The 22,933-nt window shown below is 32.7% G+C and overlaps 1 protein-coding gene and 1 non-coding gene across 4 annotated transcripts; both read right to left on the minus strand.

Moving 5' to 3' along the window:
* Positions 1-13,397: 13,397 nt before the first annotated feature.
* On the minus strand, positions 13,398-13,503 carry LOC114170909 (small nucleolar RNA R71). Its single transcript, XR_003601263.1, has one exon. It is a non-coding gene; the product is annotated as a small nucleolar RNA R71 (small nucleolar RNA).
* A 3,349-nt stretch (positions 13,504-16,852) lies between these two features.
* LOC114169003 (G-type lectin S-receptor-like serine/threonine-protein kinase At4g27290) lies at positions 16,853-21,452 on the minus strand. 3 transcript variants are annotated; one of them, XM_028054011.2, is made up of 8 exons: positions 20,087-21,448; positions 19,847-19,873; positions 19,662-19,781; positions 18,928-19,070; positions 18,645-18,855; positions 18,321-18,558; positions 18,092-18,242; positions 16,853-17,272 (listed from the first exon to the last, which is right to left on the minus strand). In XM_028054011.2, the coding sequence occupies exons 1-8, from the start codon at positions 21,372-21,374 to the stop codon at positions 16,964-16,966; spliced, it is 2,487 nt and encodes an 828-aa protein (XP_027909812.2). In that variant the 5' UTR covers positions 21,375-21,448; the 3' UTR covers positions 16,853-16,963. The 3 variants fall into 3 exon arrangements, with proteins under 3 accessions (XP_027909812.2, XP_027909813.2, XP_085524651.1); XM_028054012.2 differs by having other exon boundaries at positions 16,854-17,272; positions 18,928-19,067; positions 20,087-21,447; XM_085668525.1 differs by having other exon boundaries at positions 17,082-17,272; positions 18,092-18,258; positions 20,087-21,452.
* Positions 21,453-22,933: the final 1,481 nt, after the last annotated feature.

Raw genomic sequence — 22,933 nt, forward strand, 5'->3', positions numbered from 1 at the left:
TCCTCAAATAGTGTACTCATTCTTTATCTTAAGAAAGATAAAGAGATAGTTAATAGTGACTCGGTGTAGTCATTTGTAAATTAGAAGTGACAATGAACTAATTTTCCGATAAAGCATTTGTGAACATTATCTAAACTATTAGATAACCAATTTTCAACATCTAAAAGACTTCATTTTAAGATAAATTTTCCAAATCACTTTTTATTATCTTTATTCAACTTAGTATAAAGCCAACCCTTTTATTTCATAATCATCTACAATGACTAGACCATTTTTTTTTCATTAACGGACATAATTCTGGTTAATCCAAAGAGATCAAGGTGCATAAGCTTAAACGGTATTTAAGTAAAAACAAAGTTTTCATTGTGAATAAATGTTTTAATATAATTGTCTTTCATACTTGTTTCACAAAGAAGATCGCCTTTGAAGGATATATAGGGTGAGCCTCTTACAAGATTGTTTCAATCCCAAGTCCTTTGAAAGAACTGTTAGTATTATGGAGTTTGATTTAGTCCCACATCTCTTAGTATTGTGAGATGTGGTTCTCTATTTTGGTTATATAGCAAAATAGAGAACCACATCTCACAATACTAAATGATGTGGGATTAAATCAAACTCCATAATACTAACAATTATCCCACTTGGAGTTTGATGTACATTATAACCTAGTGTAATGCCTTCATCATCAATTTTCTTGAAGGCCAGTTGAAGCAATATAAAGCCTCAACTTAGTTGTTTTGACAATCTTGGTCAACTTATCAGTTGGATTCTCTACACCTAGAATCTTCAACAAAAACAAGTCTCCATCATTTATCAGATTTATGATAAAATGATACTTCAATTCAATGTGCTTGCATCTAGAATGAAGAATTATATTTTTAGTAAGACAAATAGCATTTTCACTATCATTGAACAACAGAGAGTCATCTTGCTGTTTTCCTAATTCTTTTAAAAGGTTCTTCAACCATATAATGTCCTTTGTTGCTTTTGAGATAGGTACATACTCAACTTCACTAGTTGAGAAGGAGACTCTTCATTGAAGTTTAGACGTCCAACTATTTCTACCATCCAAATCACATCCCAAGTCTGCATCAAAAAACCATTGTAAAGTGGGATTACTTATTCTAAAAGATAAATGCTTCTTTGAAGTACCCTTCAAATATCTCAATATCCACTTCACACCTTCCCAATGTTCCTTTCCGGGATTTGATAGAAACATACTTACAACTCCCACTACATGTGTTATGTTAGGTCTGGTGCAAACCATAACATACATCAAACTCCCTAATGTAGATGCATATGACACTTTAGACATGTGACTTTCTTCTTCATCTGTTTGAGAAAATTATCTTTTTGAAAACTTTAAGTGAGTTCCCAAAGGTGTATTCCTGGTTTTGGCATTTCCAACATTAAATTTGCTAAGCATTTTTTCCACATATTTATCATGAGATGAATTCATAATACCTTCAAATCTATCCCTAGAGATTCTCATACCAAGAATTTGTTTGGCTAGACCAAGGTCCTTCATTTCAAAATTTTCTAACAATTGTTTTTTCAACCTGTCAATTTCTGCGATATTAGCTATAATAATCAACATGTCGTTAACATATAAGGCAAAAATGATATAACTTCAACATATTTCTTCATGTAACAATAATGATCTTTTTCACATATGTGAAATCTTGAGTTTTTCATAAACTCATTAAACTTCTTGTACCATTGTCTCGGTGCTTGTTTCAATCCATACAAACCTTTATGATGCTTGCATACAAGATTCTCTTTGCCTTGTACTTCAAAACCTTTTGGTTGAGTCATAAAGATTTTCTGCTCAAGATCCCCATGTAGGAATACGATTTTGACATATAACTGCTTTAAATGAATTTTTTTTGTAACTATTATACTCAAGATAACTCTGATGGTAGTCATCTTGACAATAGGAATGATAATTTATGTGAAGTCAATTTCCTGTTTCTATTGGAATCCTTTTACTACGAGTGTAGCCTTATATCTTTTATTGCCATCTGGTACTTCTTTTAACCTATAGACCTACCTGTTTTGCAAAACCTTCTTTTCTTCTGGTAGCTTGGTTGAAAACCATGTTTTATTCTTCTGAACAAACTTTATCTCATCTTCAATTGCTAGCTCCCACTTAATAGATTCATCTCCCTGCATAATCTCAGAAAAATGCTTTGGCTCACCCATATGAGTCAACAAGTAATGTATTGAAGGAGTTGCTATAATTGTTCTGGTATTTGTGCAGGTTCTGACTCAGGCTTTAGTTCTAAATTATGGCTTTTGTTGACTACATCACTTTCTAAAATTTCTTCTAATGATACTTGCTCTGACTATTTATTTGAATTTATGGATTCTGTAGTCCTGTCTTTATAAAACATGTTTTCATTAAAAGTAACATGTCTACTTTTGATAATTTTCTTGTTTTGGTCATTCCAAAACCTGTAGCCATTCATATCATATCCATAACCAATGGAGTAACATCGTTTTGCCTTAGGGTCCATTTTATCTATAATATTAGAGTCTAATAAAATATATGAAGCATAACAAAAAACTTTAAGTTGTGAAAGATTTACCTCATTTCCATACCATACTTTTTTAGATAGTCTAAATGAATTGATGGTCCTCTATTTATGAGATAGACCGTTGTCTTTATTACGTATGCCCAAAATACCTTGGGTAGTTCTGATTGGATTCTCATACATCTTGCTCTCTCATTTAAGGTTCGGTTCATTCTTTCTGCCACACCGTTTTGTTTTGGTGCTCCTGGAACTATCTTGATCATTCTGATCCCATTCTTTGAACAAAACTCCTTGAATTGAGTACTGTCATATTCTCCACCATTATCAGACTTCAAACATTTAACCTTTAAACCTGTTTGAGTCTCAACTTCCTTTTTCTACCTTTTAAACATAGAAAACACATCAGATTTATTTTTAAGAGAATAAACACGTACCTTTCTTGTAGAGTCATCAATGAAGGTTACATAATACTATGAACCTCAAAGGAATTTCACTGGAGTTGGCCCCCAAACATCTGTATGCACTAGTTTTAGTCTTTCAACTTTAGATATCTTACTTGTTTTGGAGAAGTTAGCCTTTTTCTGCTTTCCAAAGATACAATGTTCGCAAAGTTCAACATCAACATGCTTCAAGTTAGGTATTTTGCTATGTAAGCAATCTTATGTAAAGCTTGATCTACACATAAAAATAAAATATTTCCTAGTGTAGTCGTGAAAGTAGGCATACACATTGTACGTTGAACCACATTAAATTCTCATGTCGTTTATTTTCCTCTCCTTTATTGTTTCCTTTATTATCTTGTACCTAACAAGAGCATCATTAGGATCAATTACCATATTTAAGGTATTGTCTACTATTAAGCTGAGAGCATCATCGCAATTTTTCCTTAAAAGAAACCTAGAGGATTTAAGGAGGAAGGTATAATAAAATTGCTATTGGTCTCGAATTCTAAACAATGTGAAACTATTGGACTTACGGGAAGAAACCTCTTAGTTAAGGGCTAAAAGAAACGTGGGTTCATTTTTGAAACCAGTTTTCCATTCCCAACAGACGGGGCCAATGTTCCTATCCCATGTTTATTGAGATAACATTTTTAAGGTCAATCACCTTATCCAGGGTATTTTTAAATGACTTTGGTTTGCTATGATGGTCATTTATATTTAAATGACTTCATATTACTTTGATCCGATGCGATGGTCATTCTTTTTAAATGATATTTGATTACTATGATGGTAGTTTATTTTCAAACAATTTGTATTACTTTGATCCTATGTGATGGTCACTTATTTTCAAATGACTTCGAATTACTATGATTGTGGTTTAATTTAAAACAAATTCATATTAATATGATGGTTGTTTATTTTGATATGACTTCGTATTATTTTGATTGGATGTATGGTAAGTTATTTTAAAACAATTTCTAATTATTGTGATGGTAATTTATTTTCAAACAACTTATTACTTTGATCTAATGTGATGGTCATTTATTTTCAAATGACTTTGGATTGTTGTGATAGTTGTTTATTTTCAAATAACTTTAGATTAATATGATGGTCGTTTATTGTCTAACGTCATCAAACTACTTTCATTCAATATGATGGTCGTTTATTTTCAAATGAATTCAAGTTAAGCACACCATCATATTACTTTGATCTAATGTAATGACTGTTTATTTTATAATGACTTGGTCATGGAATTACTTTGATTTGATGTGATGATTGTTTAGTTTTCAAACAAGTTTGTATTACATTGATCTGACTTTGGATTATTGTAGTGGTAATTTATTTTCAAATGACTTTGGATTAATATTCATTTATTTTCAAATGATTTCACCATCAAATGACTTTGATTTGATGTGATGGCCGTTTATTTTCAAACGACTTTAAATCAAGCATAACATTGGATTACATTGACTTGATGTAATGGTCATGTATTTTCAAATGACGTGGTTATTATATTACTTTGCTTCGATGTGATAGTAATTTATTTTCAAATAACTTGCTCATTAGATTACTTTGATATGATGTGATGGTTTTTTTATTTCCAAACGACTTTGTCATGACATTACTTAGGCTTCTTTGTTGGTCATTTATTTTTAAAGGACTTTACATTAAGAACAACACTTGCTTAATGGGTGGGTCTTGTAGTTAAGCTCCCTTCTGCCTTTGTAATTGAGGGCCAATCTTCGTCTAGCCTGAAGAAACCTTGCCATGCCTTCGTCACCTTTAGGAAGGCGTATACCCGATATAAACTATTTACTTGAGACGATCCCTTAGCCCGTAAGTCTTAGCACAAAGTTAGAATTGTAACTCTTTCATATTAGTATCTCATTGAGGGCTCGAGCTTCCTCGAAGAAGGCCTTCTTTGCTCTGCTTCTAAGCTACACAAGAAAGCCCATAGGCAATCACTACAAGGAAATCATAAATTACCGATGATATTTTATTGACGATCTAAATATTTTGGTAATAACAAATTTCTGACAGAATTATCAACTATTATCTTTGTTTAAATTATTGATATAAATATTCGTTGATAATATCCATCAGTAGTTTTGCGGTAGTTTTGCAAGTTGTTCGTCTGTATTTCGTCGATATTGGCTTAATTACCAACGAATAAAATTTGTCATTAAATTACTATATGAAAGGACATTAAAATTTAAGATTCCCTCAACATTTTAGTTTCTCCTTAAAAGGCGAATAAAAAAAATGCGAATTAGCAAAAACCAACCCTATTTTGACCTTACCTTGGCCCTACAATGACACTGACATGACCCTGTCGTGACATTCAAGGCTTGAGCGAGGTGTCTTCTTTTTCGTGACTTGAGGGAGGCTTGTCATCAAGGGACCCTGCCACATTTGCTGTCTCTCTTGCTGTTGAGGGACTCCCATGTGTTGGATTGCGCGGGTGAATTCTAGGTTTGTTTTGAGTTCATTAATTGGTGCACTATTGCATTTTTTAAGTTTATTTTTTGGTGAGTGTGACAATCTTGGTATATATTGGGTTCTCAATTACATCTATTGTTTAAATTCATTTGTTGTTATTTTCATTTGATTGAGGTATTCTTTTGATGCAACATTGGTGCAATGATTCTAGAATATGATTGTTTTGCTACTTTTGTTTTGATGGATACCTGAGGGTAAGGTTCTATAATAGTGTTTCATTGTTTGTTTTGGGTTAGGTTGTGAGTAAAAATGTGAACTTACTACGCTACATCAGATTCATGAGATCTAGTTCCATTGCCACCGGGAAAACATCCTATTGGATCTTGATAGGTATATAAAATTAAGACAAAAATCAGATGGCTCAGTTGAAAGGTATAAAGCTAGGCTTGTTGCTAAAGGATATACCTAAAAGTAAGGCATGGATTATGGGGAAACCTTTGGTCCTGTGGCAAAGATGACTACTGTTCATACCTTGATTATTGTTGCTTTTATTTTTCAATGGAAGATTTTTCAAATGGATGTGAAGAATGCCTTTTTGAATGAGGATCTACATGATTCCACCACCAAGTGTCACAAATCTGGTAAAGTTTGCAAACTTCAAAAAGTCCTTTATGGTCCTAAACAAGAACCTCGTGCTTGGTTCTAAAAGTTTTCTACATTAATTATTTTTCTTGGTTTTGTTGCTAGACATCATTATTCTATATTATTTTTCAGGAAAACCAATGCAAGACATATTTGTTAGCACAAATGACTTGGATGATTTGGTGCTTGAAAATGTGATGAAGATACATGGTGGAAATTGAAAAGAAAAAAAGAATCACCGAATAAAAATGACAAGAAACACAATGGAAGCAAAAAAATGGTGCTGAAATGTAAAGGAAAGCTAGCAAAAGATGTGAACCATAGCAAGCAAGGAAATCTACAAATAGAGTATAGAACACTCTTGTAGTCTCATAGTTGCATGGAATCAATGGAGAAACACAATATAATAGACAATGAACGGTAAATGTGAAAGAGAAAAACAAAATAGAAGGAGAAGAAGATGAGAATAAGACGGAAAAATGAAGGAAACACAAGACTAGGAAAGAACCTTACCAAACCTTGAGAGACCATGGTTTGATGGCTCTTGATACTATTATGGTGGAGCTCCAAAGGTGCATGAAGAGTTCCATGGGCAGCAAAAATGGATGAAGGAATGAAGGCAAGTTGGAAGGCACTTGCAAGCAATGGAAGGTGAAAGAGGTGATAGGATTTCCTAATCTATGCTAGCCTAAGGAAGTTGGCTAGAGGTAGAGAGAGGAAATCTTTAGAAAGTTGTGACTCTCAAAGGCAATAGAGGGAGGAGTGCTCTCAACTCAAGTTGCATGTATTGCATAAAATTTCCAGAGTGTCTACAAATGAGTGAAATTTTGGCTTTTATATGAAGCCATTTACACATGAGAAAGGAGAGCCATTGAATGGAGTGAGCCTTGATCTTGGCCCTTAGATCAAGCTTGGAGAAGGAGACAAGATCACGCCCCTTGGATCTTGGCTTGAAGAACAAGAAGGATTCTTAGCCTTTAGATGTGATGACCAACCTTAGTCAAACTATGAAGCAAATGAGCCTCCTTGTCTTGATAATCTCAGCCATGTATGAAGAGAATTGGGCCAAGACCAATTTGAACCCATCCTATGTTCCTTTCATGTCTTATGTATTATTGGAAAGCAAACCCAAACAATGGCCCAATTTAAATCTACACTACTAGATTTAAATGCACTTCTTCAAGTCTTTGTGATCTCTTTGGCCCATGTAAAGAATGTGAGAAGCCCATTGATTTTGTGATCATCTAATGGGAGGCCCTTTTAAATCTTTTTCATCATTGATCTTGTAATTGAGCCTTTTAATGGGCTTGGGCTTGGGCTTGAAGGTGCAATTGGGCTTGGTGGGGTCACATCACTATTGCCTTGGAACATGTTGGAACCATGCTTAAATTGATGAAGATGTGAAGATTTGATGTTTCACGTGTTGTTCAAGCCTCGTATGCGTGAGCTTTATCTGGTTTAGTCATGAGGAAAAATAGCTTGATGATTGAAGTTCATATTGTAAACCATTTTGCATTGTATAGATGTACATGGCCTTATTTGTGTCTTTTAATATGTTGAATTGTTTTTCAACTGGTCAAATGATGTCTTTTAATCTATTGAATGGATTTTTAACATATTAAAAGGTTTGCTGAAGTAGTTTTAATTGTTACATATTCAATCAGTTGATTTATTTTGTAATCGATTGATTTCACTTAAGTTAAGTGAAATCAACCAATTGATTTGAAAATTAACCTGTTGAATTTCATAACAATTTGACATTAAAGTCAGTTTTTCTCAAGGGAGAGGTAAGACTTATCATTTTAACCAAAAAAACTGTTTGGAATCATTGGAATACTCTCTCTTTCGTGATCATACATATGTATAGTTGTTGAAAATTGATCTTGGATCATTCCTTGGAGTTTTTTTCTTAGTTTTTGAAGCTTGGAGGAAGAGGCTTGGTAGGCTAGATTGTGTTACCACTCATGTTTGATCTTTCTCAAGCTTTTGGGTTGTTCTTGGTTGTTTTCTATGTCTACAAGCATAGTCTTGCTGTGCTTGTGTTCATTTTTATGTGATTCAAGAGTCATAGGTGGCTGTTTTGCATATTTTGAAAATGTAATCTTGTTAACTTTGTAAACCTTTCGAAATAGTGCAAGTAAAGCTCGGTTTGCTCTGACTAACTAGATGTAGCTTAAATTTGAGTGAACTAGTATAAAAATCTTGTTCTTTGTGGTTGTCTCTAACTCTTCTAACTTGTTTAGTACTTTAAAGTTTAAAGAAATTTTAATTGAACCACCTTTTTGATATTCTTATGTGTTCTTGAAGCTTTGCTCATGTTTGTATAACTCATTTGAATCAATCTTGTTTGATCTTTCATGTTGTTTCTAGTTTAAATCATCAATTTGTATTTCTGCAGTTTTCCTAGTTTTTCAGCCGACTATTTTTGTGATTTAATCTATTGATTAACACAATACTATATCTATTTAATGAAATCAATTGACTGTCTTTGTTTTTGATCGGTTGAAAGTGTGCAATCCAATAGCATTTGCATCCTTACTTTGTGGTTGATTTGATTCAAGTTAAAACTGTTTTAGGCATATAAAAGTTACCTTATTTCTTAACTAACCAATTCAACCCCCTTCTTGGACTTTCAACCATTTCAATACTCACAATATTTTTCTATCTTTATATGTTAATGATATGATTATTACTGGTTTTAATTATGATGAAATTGCATATTTAAAAATTACATTATCCCATCGTTTTGCTATGAAAGATTTGAGTGTGCTGCGTTGTTTTTCGGGTATTGAGGTTGCTTTTGTTAGTAATGAAATGGTTGTTTAAGCCATGAAGGGGGGATGGGGGTTGAATTGGCTATATAAAACTTTTTCAAAAGCTTAAAACCCCTTTTGATTGAATCAAATAGACCACAAAATTTGAATGCAAAAGTTGCATGACAATACACTTTAAACCGGTCAAAAATAAAAACAACAGGTTAGTCTGTTCATACACTTATGAATCAGTTGATTAAAATTTCAAAAAAATCAGCTAAAATATTGGGAAATTATGTAGAATGTAGATTTCACGAATTTGACTCAAACAACCTACTTTCTCACATAAGATTCGTTCCAAATAGTATTTCTAACAAGATTACACTATCAGATTACACAGAAACACATTTAAACATAATAAAGAATGATTTGCTTGGTTTTCTAGAGATTTTAAAGTGAGCAAGATGAGGGAAATAGAGTTGGACAATTGATTTTATATTGGTTCACTCAATCACAGAGCTACATCCAGTTTACAAGGACAACCTGAACCTGGTTTCCACTATTATCAAAAGTTTTACAAATCACACACCAAGATTACACTTTTGAACAATAAACAACACCAAGATTTTTTACTCAAACAAAAATCTAAACTACAACCCTGTAAGAATCACACTTACAGATCTGGAATCACACAAGGGGCACAACCAGAGGCACAAGAACTACAAAACTTGATGGTGACTCTCCCTAGCCAACCATACACGAGTTCTTCAAGCTTTTACCAAGACAAAATGCCTCCAAGATCAATTAAGATCTTCAATCTTCTATTGGTAGCTGTGTGATTCAGAGGGACAACGAGTTTTCTAGTGATGAATGATAGGTTATTGTGCTAAAAAAACTCAAAATCGTGTCTTTGCTCTCTAAAACACAACTTATATAGTCCGGTCTTAAGTGAAATCAATCAGTTGAATTTTCCGTACAATCTGTTGATTTCACTTGACTTACACTATGCCAAATTTGGCAATAGACAACATTTTTTTCTCAATAGATAGCACTTTTTAGGCGCTATCTATTGGAGCAGTATCTATTAATAGACATCACTTGTAAAAAAGCGCTGTCTAATGACACTTGATAGATAGCGCTTGTCTAAACAAGCAGTATCTATATATTTTTTAATAGATAGCACTTTCTTTAGAAAATGCTGTCTATCAAAGCTCTTATAGACAACACTTGACTAAATAAGCGTTGTCTATCTATTCCTAATTTTGGCGTAGTGTTAAGTGAAATTAGTCAATTGAAAAACAATTCAACTGATTATCAAATCTTTGCACCAAGCATGCTTGTGCTAACAGATTCTTCTTCCAAAGGGTTATCTTTTGCTCAATCCAAGTATATTGTTGACCTATTTGAACATGCTCAGCTTACTGACAACAAGATTGTTTTTGGGAGTCTAGCTTATCTTACTTTGACTCATCCAAACATTGCACATGATGTTCATGTTGTTAGTCAATTTGTTTCAGCTCTAATAATAGTTCATCAAGGTGTTTTTCTTCATATTCTCATGTATCTTCGGGACCAATTTCAGTCTCTTTTGCTTTCTTCTATGTCATCTTTATCCTTGTGTGCCTATTGTGATGCAAATTAGAATGGTGATCCTAATGATTGAAATTCCACTACTGGGTGGTTTATTTTTCATGGTGATTCACTTATATCATGGAAGAGTAAGAAATAAGATGTTACATCTCGATCGTCCACAAAAGTTAAGTATCGCGCCATAACTTTGACTACTTGTGAGATTATTTGGTTACATTAGTTACTTGTAGATATGAGTGTCTATTTTGAAAGATCCTACACCTCTACATTGTGACAATAAAAGTGTTATTTAGATTGCTCGCAACATTTCTTTTATGATTGAACCAAGCATATTGAAACAAATTGCCATTTTACTCGTCATCATCTTCAACTTGGCACTATATCTTTACCCTTTGTTCCTTCGGCTCTACAGATTACAGATATATTTACCAATCCGCACCTGTTCTACGCTTTCATTTTTTATTTGATGAACACTCAATGCATTTAGCCTTAGGATTATGAGTTTGAGGCGGATGCTAGTATAGGCCCATGTTCTAGGCTCATTTACTTATGGCTTCCAGGGTTAGATGTGTGTATTATATAACACACTTGTAACATTTTATACACAATCAATAATACACAATCCTCTTGTTCATATATTTCTTTGTTTTCTACAAATATAATACATAGTCGTAAAACATAGTTTTTGCACTACTGTAACTCTTATCTTTTATAGCTTTATTTATGTTTTTAGATTTAATTTAAGAAATTAATGCCTTTTAATTCATGAGATTTGATATTGTAGTTACTCATTTCTTTAGATCGCCTATTATAACATCTAGAGGATGTTTTTTCTTTATATGAGTTGAATGTTCCCCTTCTTCCTTAGGAGTGTTTGGTGAGTTGTCTTAGGAGTTGTCTAATGCACTATGTTTTCTTTCGTGATAGATTGTCCATTGATTGGTCGTTTACTGTTGGATCGTCTGCTCATGTCTTTGGTCTTTGCACCTACATGTCAAAACTAATGGAGTCTTCCAGCTTTGATAATTTCTTAGTAGGCTTATAATCATTAAATCTCACATGTATGGCTTCTTCAATCTCACATGTTGGACGTCTCTGAATAACCAAGTAGGATACCTTCATGACTTCTAGAGTCAAATTTTCCTATGTTATGTTTCATATTTAAAATAAAGCATCAAATACCAAAGAGATGAAAATAAGAAATGTTGGATTTCTTGTCCTTCCACAATTCATAGTGAGTCTTTTAAAGCAAGGCTCTAATGTAAGTTCTAATTTGTAAATAGCAGGTTGTATTGATTGCCTTTACCCATAAATGCTAAGGACTGGAATTTGCATTTGACATTGTTCTTACTATCTCTTGTAATGCTTGACTTTTTCGTTGCACAACATAATTTTACTACGGTGTTCTTAAAGTGAATAAATTATGTTTTACTCCAAAATTTTTAAATACCTCATAAAAAGTTTTATTTTGAAATTCTCCACCATGATCACTTATAACAGAAATAATTGTTAGGCCTTTTCCATTTTGAATTTATCTTAGAAATTTACTAGAGACTTTGTAACACTCATCCTTATGGCGTAAGAATTTCACCCATGTCCATTTGGTGTAGTTGAAAAGTATCTAAGCCATTTGAATTTTCACATTATTTTGAGACTTATAATGCATGAATTGTTCATATTATCCATTAATTCATCCCTATTTAGCTTCATATTACAAAATAAGGTATGAAAAAGTAGGTAGTTATGAAACTAATGTTATTTTGATGTATTTCAGTGAGTATTAGAGGTTATTGATGGTGTAGCTGAGTCACAAACATTGGCATTGAACACAAAGATTTCAAGTTTTGGCCTTGTAGTTAAGCATAACTGTTTTGGTGTTGAGCCACACATGAAAACTATCAACATGAGAAACCCCGAAGTACCAAATTTGGAGATAAGCCATCATATAAACTTTCCAAGGGAGGTAACCTCAAGTGCTGACCACTAGGACAAAGGGTTGAGTTAGAAAGGAAAACCACCTTGGAGGAAACCCTTGTTACTAAGAACCAATTAAATGAAGCTAAACGTTGACTTGGAACTCTATAAAAATAAGGTATAACCTTAATTTAGGATATCACTTCCATAACTTCTTTAGGTATATTCTCTATTAAATTAGAATAGTTTTTCTAGAGACATAGGTGATGTGAATAATCTTAAATTATGGTCCAATCAAATCTCCTCCTACCTTTAGATACTAGGAATATATCTAAGGCTCTAGTTGGATACAAAGTCTTGTACTTAAGGCAAAGACTCATTTAATCAAGAGTTGAGGAATCACACTAATTTTGAAGTCTTTTGGTTCTAGATGTTAGGGATGGATCTAGAATTACCTTAGAGAATTCCCTAGACATTGAATGATCTATATAATTAAATAATAATGATTAATAATAGTGCAACAAAGGAAGGTCAAATGAAATCTAAGCTCAACACATTTTTACTATTGCATTTCTTAAAACTCAATTAACTTTGTTTAAATACTCATTAAAATTACAACAACACTATTCCATTGAATGTAATTCAGATTTAAATGTTGGATGATCCAAACAAATCCCTATAGATACGACACTTGATTAATACTATAAATGCACCCAATACACTTGCTAGAACTAATTTGAACTAAACAATCAATAAGGTTTTGGCACCATTGTCAAGGATTTGGCTAAGATAAATATTTTAATCAGATTAGATTGTTGTATAAATATGTGTAGATAACATTAACATATTCAATTATATTCTTTTATTTATTGTATACTTTGTTATGCTCAATTGGTTTTTAAGTTGTTCTTGTATGCAAAGAAGAAAACAAAATCAAACCTTGCTACTTGACCCTAAAATATAAAGGGATGCAAGAAGGAAACAAAAGCAATAAGCAATCTCACCCCAATCAAAGCTTGACCAGTTGTGAGGATGTTGAAAAAAAGTTCCTAGCCAAGTTCTTTCCTCCAACTAGATACTTGAAGCCAAATAAGCTATTTCCACCTTCTCACAAAGGAATCATGAGCCACTATGTGAAGTATGACAAAGATTCAAGTTATTATTTAGAAAATGCCCTAACCATGGCTTTGATGATGTAGCTTAGCTAACATGTTCTACAATGGGCTGAAACCACACATAAATATATTATTAGATGGTTGTGCAAGTGGATCCATGATGACAAGGAGTGCTGAAGAAGCCATGACAATCATAATAGCTTTAATTGTTTGTGATTATAAGGCACAACATGATAAGAGCTAGCAAAAAAGAAGAAGAAGGGAATTATGCAATTAGATACAAAAAAAATGCTATCTTGGCTCAAAATAACCTTATCTCACAACAAATGGAGGAGCTAAAAAATCATATGACAAAAATATGCAGAATGGAGCATCTACACAAAATTCATCTCAGTAGGTAATGACATGTGATTTCAATGTTGGAAATCATCTTAATGGTCACTGCTCGATGACAGAACCACTTCAAGAAGAGCAAGCTAACTATATGAGCAATTAGAGAAGGCCAGACAACTATGGTAATAATTTCAACTAGAGTTCAAGATGGAAAAATAACCAAAATCAATTTTCTGGATGGAAACAAGAAGCTAGACTTGCATCAAGACAACCACAACAAGCACCACATTAGAGTCAACAACCTGTGCAACAAGAAAAATTGTCCAAGATGGAAGATACATTGACACAATTCATTCTAGTGTCAACAACAAACAAGAAAAACACAAAGGGATCCATAGAAAATCTAGAGATTCAAGTTAGACAGCTAGCTGAACAAATGGCTGAGCAGTAGGAAGGATAGTTCTCAACAAACACCAAGGTGAACCCCAATGAGCAATGGAAGACCATCGTTATCAGGTAGGGGGATTGGTGATAGTTTAGGGAGACCAATGGAAGCGACAACCAACAATTAAAATCGCCAATGGAAATAATGCTTGACCCAGGGTATGATGACACTGACTTTAGTAGTTAAGCACTGTTGGGAAATCACGCACTAAAAATAATAATCTCTTCAAGCGGAAGCACACCCACAAATAAGAGCAGAAAAATAAATAGGTATAATTAGTCGTATAATACCTAGTCTGGGGCTAGGGTGTCAAATAGGTACCCGGTTTAAAAAAAGTGTCAATTTCATCCCAACTTTTGAAAAAGTGCTTCAATTAGGTCCCTTTCAGACAGAGTTGACTAACGCTGTTAGTCAACGTGCCACGTGTCAGTCTATGGTTTTTTTGATTTTTTTTGATTTTTTTAAAATTTTTAAAATATTTTTTTTAAAATTTTTAATTTTTTTTTTAAATTTTTTGAAAAAAAAATAAAAATGCCACGTGCAAGTCCTTGTGTGTGACACGTGGCATTGTCAGTGCCACGTGGCATTGCAATGCCACGTGTTAGTATCACTATCAGATGTCATTGTGTTGATTTCGATTTAGTCCCTATATATGTCTTTTTGTTTCAATTTAGTATCTAAGTATGTGCATCTGATTCAATTTTGTCTCAATTTTTTTTAATAATTAAAATATTTTTGTAATCCATTTTTTATAAGATTAAAAATAATTAAGTATAAATATTTTTACAAAATTAAGTACTAATATTTATATTGTTCCTCTCAATTTCAGACCAAATTTATTATTTATATAAATATTATACTAATATTTTTTATTAAAAACGACTTTTTAACATATTACTTTATTAATTACTTTTTTATTAAGTACTCATGTTTTGTTAATTTTTTTTAAATAGAACAATATTGTCTCTTACTAATTTTAAACAAAAAATTTCTATTGGTTTGAATGTTATACTAATTTTTTTTTATTATTAAAAATGACTTTTACCACTAAGTTTTGATATAAATATCAAATACTTAATTTTTGTTAAACTTTTATACATAATTACTTTTAATTTTATAAAAAATGGATTTTAATTATTAAAAAAAATTGGGACAAAATTGACTCAGATACACATACTTAGGTACTAAATTGAAACAAAAAAAATATATGGGGACTAAATCGAAATCAACACAATGGCATCTGATAGTGATACTGACACGTGGCACTAACAATGCCACGTGGCATTGACAATGCCACGTGTCACACACAAGGAATTGACACGTGGCATTTTTTTTTTCAAAAAATAAAAAAAAAATTTAAAAATTTTAAAAAAATTTTAAAAAAAATCAAAAAAACCACATACTGACATGTGACACGTTGACTAATGGCGTTAGTCAACTCTGTCTGAAAGGGACCTAATTGAAGCATTTTTTCAAAAGTTGAGAGGCAATTGACACTTTTTTAAAACCAGGTACCTATTTGACACCCTAACCCTAAACTGAGTACTATACGACTAATTATACCAAATAAATAAAAGCACACAGGAAATTTAACGTGTGCAATTTTTCTAGTAAAAGTTGCGAACTTTCCAATGACACACAACTACCCAAGTCTCCTCATACACCTAAGAGACCTATTAAGTTGCAGTGACAACTTCAAAACCAACACTTTACTTTTATAATATTTTTCTGCTACTCTTTTCTTCATATTCTCGATGTGGGACTTTGATGAATACTCACTTGAGAACTAACAAGCACGAGGTAGAGAGGCGATGCACACGGTAGAGAGGCGATACACACGGTAGAGGCATGGAGGTATGATAGAGATAAGGAGGTGCGGAGATGTAGAGACGTGGTAGAGGCGGAGAGGCATGTAAAGGCGAGGTGTTGTGGAGGTGAGGACATATATAGAGGGGTGCATAGAGGTGTGGAGAATGAAATCTAAGGAGAAGACACGAAACCATGGAGAATAACACTAAAGAACCAATGGTTGAATGAAGCACCGATAGAGAAGATAATATATGCTTAGAGTTGGCTATTAGAGAGGTGAGATACAGAAGATAAAAACATGTGAACAAAAATTATTCGCAATGAAGGAGGGGGCACACATCAAAGCTGATTGGGGTTACTGCATCATTTCCCCAACACAATCAATGTAGTATCAAATAAAAGATATTTGTTTTGCTCGCCAAGTTATTACATCGATTCCTTCATAAAACTGATGTAGAATGTGTAGTTAGAATTTATTTTTTCTCCAACAACTACTATCGATCTGTAAGAACTGATGTAGAATGTCATTTAAGATTTTTTTTTCCTATCAGACAATATTAGATCAGATGGATACTAAACTATTCTAGTAATTTGTTTTTTACTTGCACTCCTACTACATCAATTGTTTATTTAGTCGATGTAGAATGTCAGTTTTAGTAATAACTGATGTAATATATAATTCAATACAAAATTATAATTGCATTTGTTTACACCAATTTTTTTCACTGATGTAAAATATCCTTATTGGTTCAAATTTGCTTTAAAATTAATTTTTATATTTGAATATAATTTTGAAAAATATAATGTTACATGAGTTTCTGTCCAACTATTTATTAACAAATTATAGCATGTTATGATTACAAAATTGTGATCTCACATTCAAATTGAATAATATTCTTGCCCACATAATAGTAATACTAGTAGAGATTTGTGGTAGGAAACTTTTCTATCTTGCCTCAAATAATGTCTCAGATATTTTGTTGAGAGAATACACATCATAATTTCTTGGAGAAGAATCTGTCATGGTCAACTTATTTGTTCCTGGGTAAAATCCAGGTTGACTTGGCTCAGGCAATAAATTTTCACTATTCAACATTAAAACTACGGAAGACATGGTTGGCCTATCCTCTGATCTATGTTGTACGCATAACAAACCAATATGAATATATCTTAACATTTTTGATAGTTCAACTTGACTGTTCACCGAGCCATCCATTAGTTCCATGGGCCTTTTTTCAATCCATAGTCTCCATGCCTGTGAAAAAGAATAATTGAAACAATGTTAATAGATAATTTCATTTTCTTGTTGGAAACTTAATCAAACAATGTTCATCGTTTCAAGAAGGATCTTGGTGTTTCATTTTTTTTCTTTTAAGGGAATTTATCAGGAAGAGATTATATATATATATATATATATATATATATATATATATATATATATATATGTTACGTAAGTCAAACTAATATAAGAAATTGACACAATACTTTATCTAAAATCTCAAAACATTGAGTTTATGAGTTTGTTTTGTTTTTCTTATATAATGTTTAATTTTGTCATTTCTATCTAATGTGAGACTTAGACTCATACTTGGATCATTACTAATGGTATTGATGTTGAGAATATCCAAGTGTAAGTCTAAGTTACACATTGGATAAAAACAAAGTTAAATACCATATAAGAGAAAAAATCCATAAATTCATGATCTTAAGATTTTAGATTAAAAGTGACGTGAATTCTAATATGGAGTTCTAAGGTCACATACTTATATAAACTCTTCCTAATAAATACACTCCATAAATAAACCTACCAGTTGAACATGTGCACCAACGTGTGTCAGGAATTTGTTTAACAATTTTTTTCCTGCTATTTAGCCAAGCTTTTAGAAAACTATTTATTTTTAACTCAATTATGTTAATGTCTATTGTTTAGGAATTTTTTATTTTGTTTCAATTACAATTTGTTAGTGGATTGCTGTTACGAGATCTGTATTTAAAAACGATAATTTAACATGCTTTCACCAACACTATCATTTGTAACTCATGTACAGGGTACAATTTTCCATTTTAAACTTACATGTCCAAGAAGATTTAGCTCATTGTGTGGGTCACGAAATCCTCTATTCTTCCTCCCACTGATTATCTCCAATACAATCACCCCAAAACTGAATATATCTGATTTGATTGAAAATGATCCATGTACAGCATATTCGGGAGACATATAACCACTGCACCAAAACATGACTTGACACGAGAATTTATAATTCTTTGTAAAAGGGAAAGAACACAAATATAGAAAAACTTACTATGTTCCCATCACTTTATTTGTGTTTGCTTCATCTTGATCCGGGCTAAATGTCCTAGCCATACCAAAATCTGATATTTTTGATTTCATATTACTATCAAGAAGAACATTACCGGTCTTGAGATCCCTATGAATGATTTTTAGTCTAGAATCTTGGTGAAGATAGAGGAGTCCTCTGGCAATTCCATCAACAATTTCAAATCTCTTAGCCCAACCTATTAATGAACTTCTTGTTGAATCTGAGAATATTCACTGCCAAGTTAGCATAACAATTTGATTGAAAATATCAAAACAATTTGAAAAATTAGATTCCACCAAGCCCCACCAAAAATAAAGTAATCCAAGCTTCTATTTGGCATGAATTCATAAATTAGTATCTTTTCATCTTGCTGAATAGAACAACCGAGAAGCTTTACAAGATTGCAGTGTTGAAGTTTTGTAATCAACATTACTTCATTTTTGAACTCGTCCAAACCTTGTCGCGAAGTTTTTGAAAGCCTCTTAACTGCAATTTCTTGCCCATCTGATAATATGCCCTGACAATAATTTTGAAAATATTGAAAGTTATTTATGCTAAGATGAATGATAGCTAAAATTTAATTTCATACCTTGTACACTGGTCCAAATCCCCCTTGTCCCAATTTATTACTCTCAGAAAAGTTATTTGTAGCATTGGAGATGGATAAAAAGTCGAACATTGGTAAATCAATGTCATTTTTCTTGTTCTTGTCCGTCCAATAGTTTGTTTCTGCTGCTTAAAAATATATCAGATCTTATGCAAAACAAAAATATAACAAAAAAAATCTTATATAAAATGTAACAAAAATCAAAACCTAGAAAATAAGATTAGTTGTTATTTCATTCCGTTATTTTTCATTTTAAAGTAAAATATAACTTTAATTAGTAATTTGATTTCTATATTTAGTCATTTTATTATATTTATTATTTACTTAATTAAAACAATTTAGAAGGTTTATAACATTTTAAAATATGGGTCATCTTTTATTTTGAAACAAGTGTGATTTTGAGATATGACACCTTTATAGTAGAAGATGTTGTAAAAGATGATCACATGACAAACTTATGATAAACTTAGATTTAACCGTATAATAAATTTAAATTTAGATTTACAAGTGCACTTTCCAAACAATATTAATGCTAATTTAACCAAAATAGTCATAAATAAACCTTTCCGCAAAATTGAGGACATTTATGAAGTCTTTTCTAAAAAATAGAGATCTAAAACAATATAAAAATCCAAACTAAAGTGAACTAAATATAAAAAATAAATTAGTAAGTACAAATAAATTACTATAATAATATTTAATTACGATGAGTTCACCTGATTGCTTGAGTTTATTCCTCTTGAGAAAAAATATGAACCCAAATACTACAATAACAATGATGAATATAGTACCGCCTACTACAATTCCTCCGATCTTCCTCCTGTCGAAGGCTTGATCTGAAAGATTAAGAACATAATAATCAACAGCCACACAATTATGATGGCGATGATGAATATAGTACCTCTTTTCTGCATGTTGAAGGCGTGACCTGAAAGATTATAAGAACATAATCAACTAATAATCAACAGATACACAATTACAGTAATATAAAACATAAAAACAGAAACAGAAATATATAGAAATTCTAGTACATGTGAATAATTTCTGGTTGAATTCAAAATCAATAAATTGGGGAGAAAAGGAAAAAAAAAAGTTTGTTTTTAAGGAATGGGTTAGGAGATATTTAAGGCTTAAAAAATACCTTGAAATTTTGAAGGTGCAATTCGCAAATAAAAATAATGTCCATTCTCTGGTAGTGTCCTGACGTCAACAATGTCATGAAGCCAGTACACGCAGGCTGTTCCGTTGGCACTGGTATTCAAATGAGAATATGCAGTACAAGAGCAGTTAGTCAAGCACAATTTCTGGCATTCGTCAACACTGATTGTGTCACTGTACCAAGATGAAGATGTGTCTGGCAATTTCACCCCTTCGTACTTCTGAAAACTATCTCCCTGGTTGCAATCTGGAGGTGTAGTTCGATAACAAGTTGATTCTGAAAAGTAGGTTTGGAATCCACCCAAGCATTCGCAGTGTTGATGTGCTCCACTCCCAATGCAAATACTATTTGCACCACACATATCATATCTCTCGCACTCATCAAATGAAGCAGCGTATACCGTGTCCCATCTTTTATACCCATCTAACCATATAAATCGTATTAGATGTCCATCAGGGAGCAATCTGCTTCTCAGTAGAGTTGAACTATCCAAGGCTTGAATCTCATACGAGATTTCATCCTTGTTCATAACAAAAAGGGATTTGATTAACGGGTAAATTCTTTCTCCTGCTACTCCTCCATTCAGACTAAGACCATTCCAAGACCCTGGTCTATAAACTGCTGCTCTATTAGCTATGTCATCACTAGAACCCTTTGTGATAACTATTTGAGGAAGGCCACCAGTATGAACCCTAAATGAAAATTCACCTGGAGCAGGATCGTTGTAGGATCTCCAAGATGTTAGAGCTCGTTGATGACCAGTTCGCAAGTCCATTCCAAGTTTCATTCCTGGAAGTAAAGTATCATCAGGGTAATCAAAGCTTTGCCATAAAATCTTGTTATTAACATCTTTCGCAACCATGTTTCCTGATTCCAACAACTCCATAGCGACTGAATCGTATGCTGTGTTATTTGGGGACCATATTATGGCTCCTGTGCCGTCTGTGATATAAACATCCCCATAAAAAATTTTTAAGACTCCAGAGTGGTCTAGAAGTGGGTTTTCTTTGTTGGCCACCCAAACAACCGTTCTGGGGGAGATGTTTTTGTACCAAATTCCTAGGTAACGCCTAAGGGAATCAATTTCAGGGCTGAAGAATCCTGCTTCAAAGGTTCCATTTGTTGAGACAAGAGTTTCATTCTCATTCTTACTATCTCTCAGGGGTTGGGTCGGAGTAATCATCTCCAGAGTGGAGGACATGGATAAAAAACAGAGGAAGCAAAGGTATACACCCAGCATTTCAAAACTCTCCATTGATTTTGGTTTCATAAACAATGTGGTTGGGTCTTAACTTAACTGGGTGATGGCTACTTGGTAATTAAAAGACAAAGACGAACAAAAATATCTCCAAGGAATGCTGAGTGTGGACACGGTCAAGAAAATTTAAAAGGTGAAGACTTTATTTGTGGGTGTTAAAAGTGAATCAATACGATGACTCACTGGACATTGACTAAAAAATTAATTAGTTTAATCTTGACTCACTAGGCATTGACTTAAAAATTAATTAGTTTAATTCACTCATTTTTGTGAATAAAATTTTTATAACTTAATTATAATTTTTTTTATATATTTATTATAGTAGTAAATTGATCTAAATTATTATTTTATAATAGTATAATTAAAATGTTCCAACATTATTCATCATCATTTTAATATTTAAAAAAAATCAAATTGTTAACTTAAATAACACTGCAAAACTACGTGTGGACCGTTAAGAAAATTCAAAACGTGAACATTGTGTTGGGTTGTGGTTAATTCTTGTATATATTATAGGCTTAGGTCCTTGGAATAAAACACAAAAAACAGTTCTCCATCTTCTCTTTTTACATTGTATCAAGAGCAAGGTTGACTGACCTAACTTAAGAAAAGCAAAGACACAAATCTTGAGTTCTTGAGGCAATATCATTATGTTAGGTGATGACAAAAAGAAGGACATTGAGGGGGTTGGAAATGATACAACGATTATATCTCCTTATTATATGCATCTATGAGACAATCCAAGGATGTTGATTACACTCAAACAACTGAAAGGAGACAACTATGAAGAATGGGCAAGGGCAATACGAAATGCGTTACAAGCAAAGAAGAAACTAGCATTAATGGACGGTACTATAACCAAGCCAAAGGATGAATCAACTTATATCGAAGATTGGTGGATGGTGAACTCCATGTTGATGGCATGGATTGATGAGTTCAAATTTTTACCCTCATTTAATGTTTAAATTTGGGGATTTAATAGAATTTTTGTGCTTAAGGATTGATTTAATTAGAATTTGTGATTATTGGATTTATTGAGTATGTAAGTTAAAAATGGCGTAAATATTGATTTTAGTTGCATAAAATATTATTGGATATTCTAATGTTTGTTAATGCAGTGAAGTTTAATTTGGGTAATTAAAAGTGTGGATTTGAAATATTCAAAGTTACAAAATAAGTCCAAAATTAGCAAATTCTGGAAAGAAATAGTCAGGAGCTAAATGCACCCCCAATTTTTATTTACACACTCCTCTTGCAAGTGGACCACAAAAACCTGTTCTGCATCCCTAGTTTCTACTAAGTTGCACCCCTCCTACCACTTAAACTACATTCAACCAGATCATGCCATGTGGCAATCCTCCACTCACTAAATTGGCCAACCATACACTACCACGTCATCATCTTCTCCATCTCACACATGAAACCCTAACCCTAATTTTTCTCCTCTCCCACCATCACCATTCCGGCAGCCGCCATTCTCACCGTTCGTCGGATCACCGTGAGCCACCACCTTCTTCATCGTTGCACCTCGCATCATCTTCCAGCAACACCTGCACTTTCAGCCAACGCGC

This window comes from Vigna unguiculata, chromosome 11, assembly GCF_037176805.1.
Source record: "Vigna unguiculata cultivar grain cowpea cultivar isolate G323 ecotype 2 chromosome 11, ASM3717680v1, whole genome shotgun sequence".
Taxonomy (NCBI): domain Eukaryota; kingdom Viridiplantae; phylum Streptophyta; class Magnoliopsida; order Fabales; family Fabaceae; genus Vigna; species Vigna unguiculata.

Excerpts from the sequence above, each read along its gene's own strand:
- LOC114169003 (XM_028054011.2), bottom strand. The coding sequence starts at position 21,374 with ATGAAACCAAAATCAATGGAGAGTTTTGAAATGCTGGGTGTATACCTT. Across the intron at positions 19,874-20,086 it reads TGCACCTTCAAAATTTCAAG|GTCACGCCTTCAACATGCAG; the intron begins GTATTTTTTAAG and ends ATAATCTTTCAG. Across the intron at positions 18,856-18,927 it reads GATTTGGACCAGTGTACAAG|GGCATATTATCAGATGGGCA; the intron begins GTATGAAATTAA and ends AATTATTGTCAG.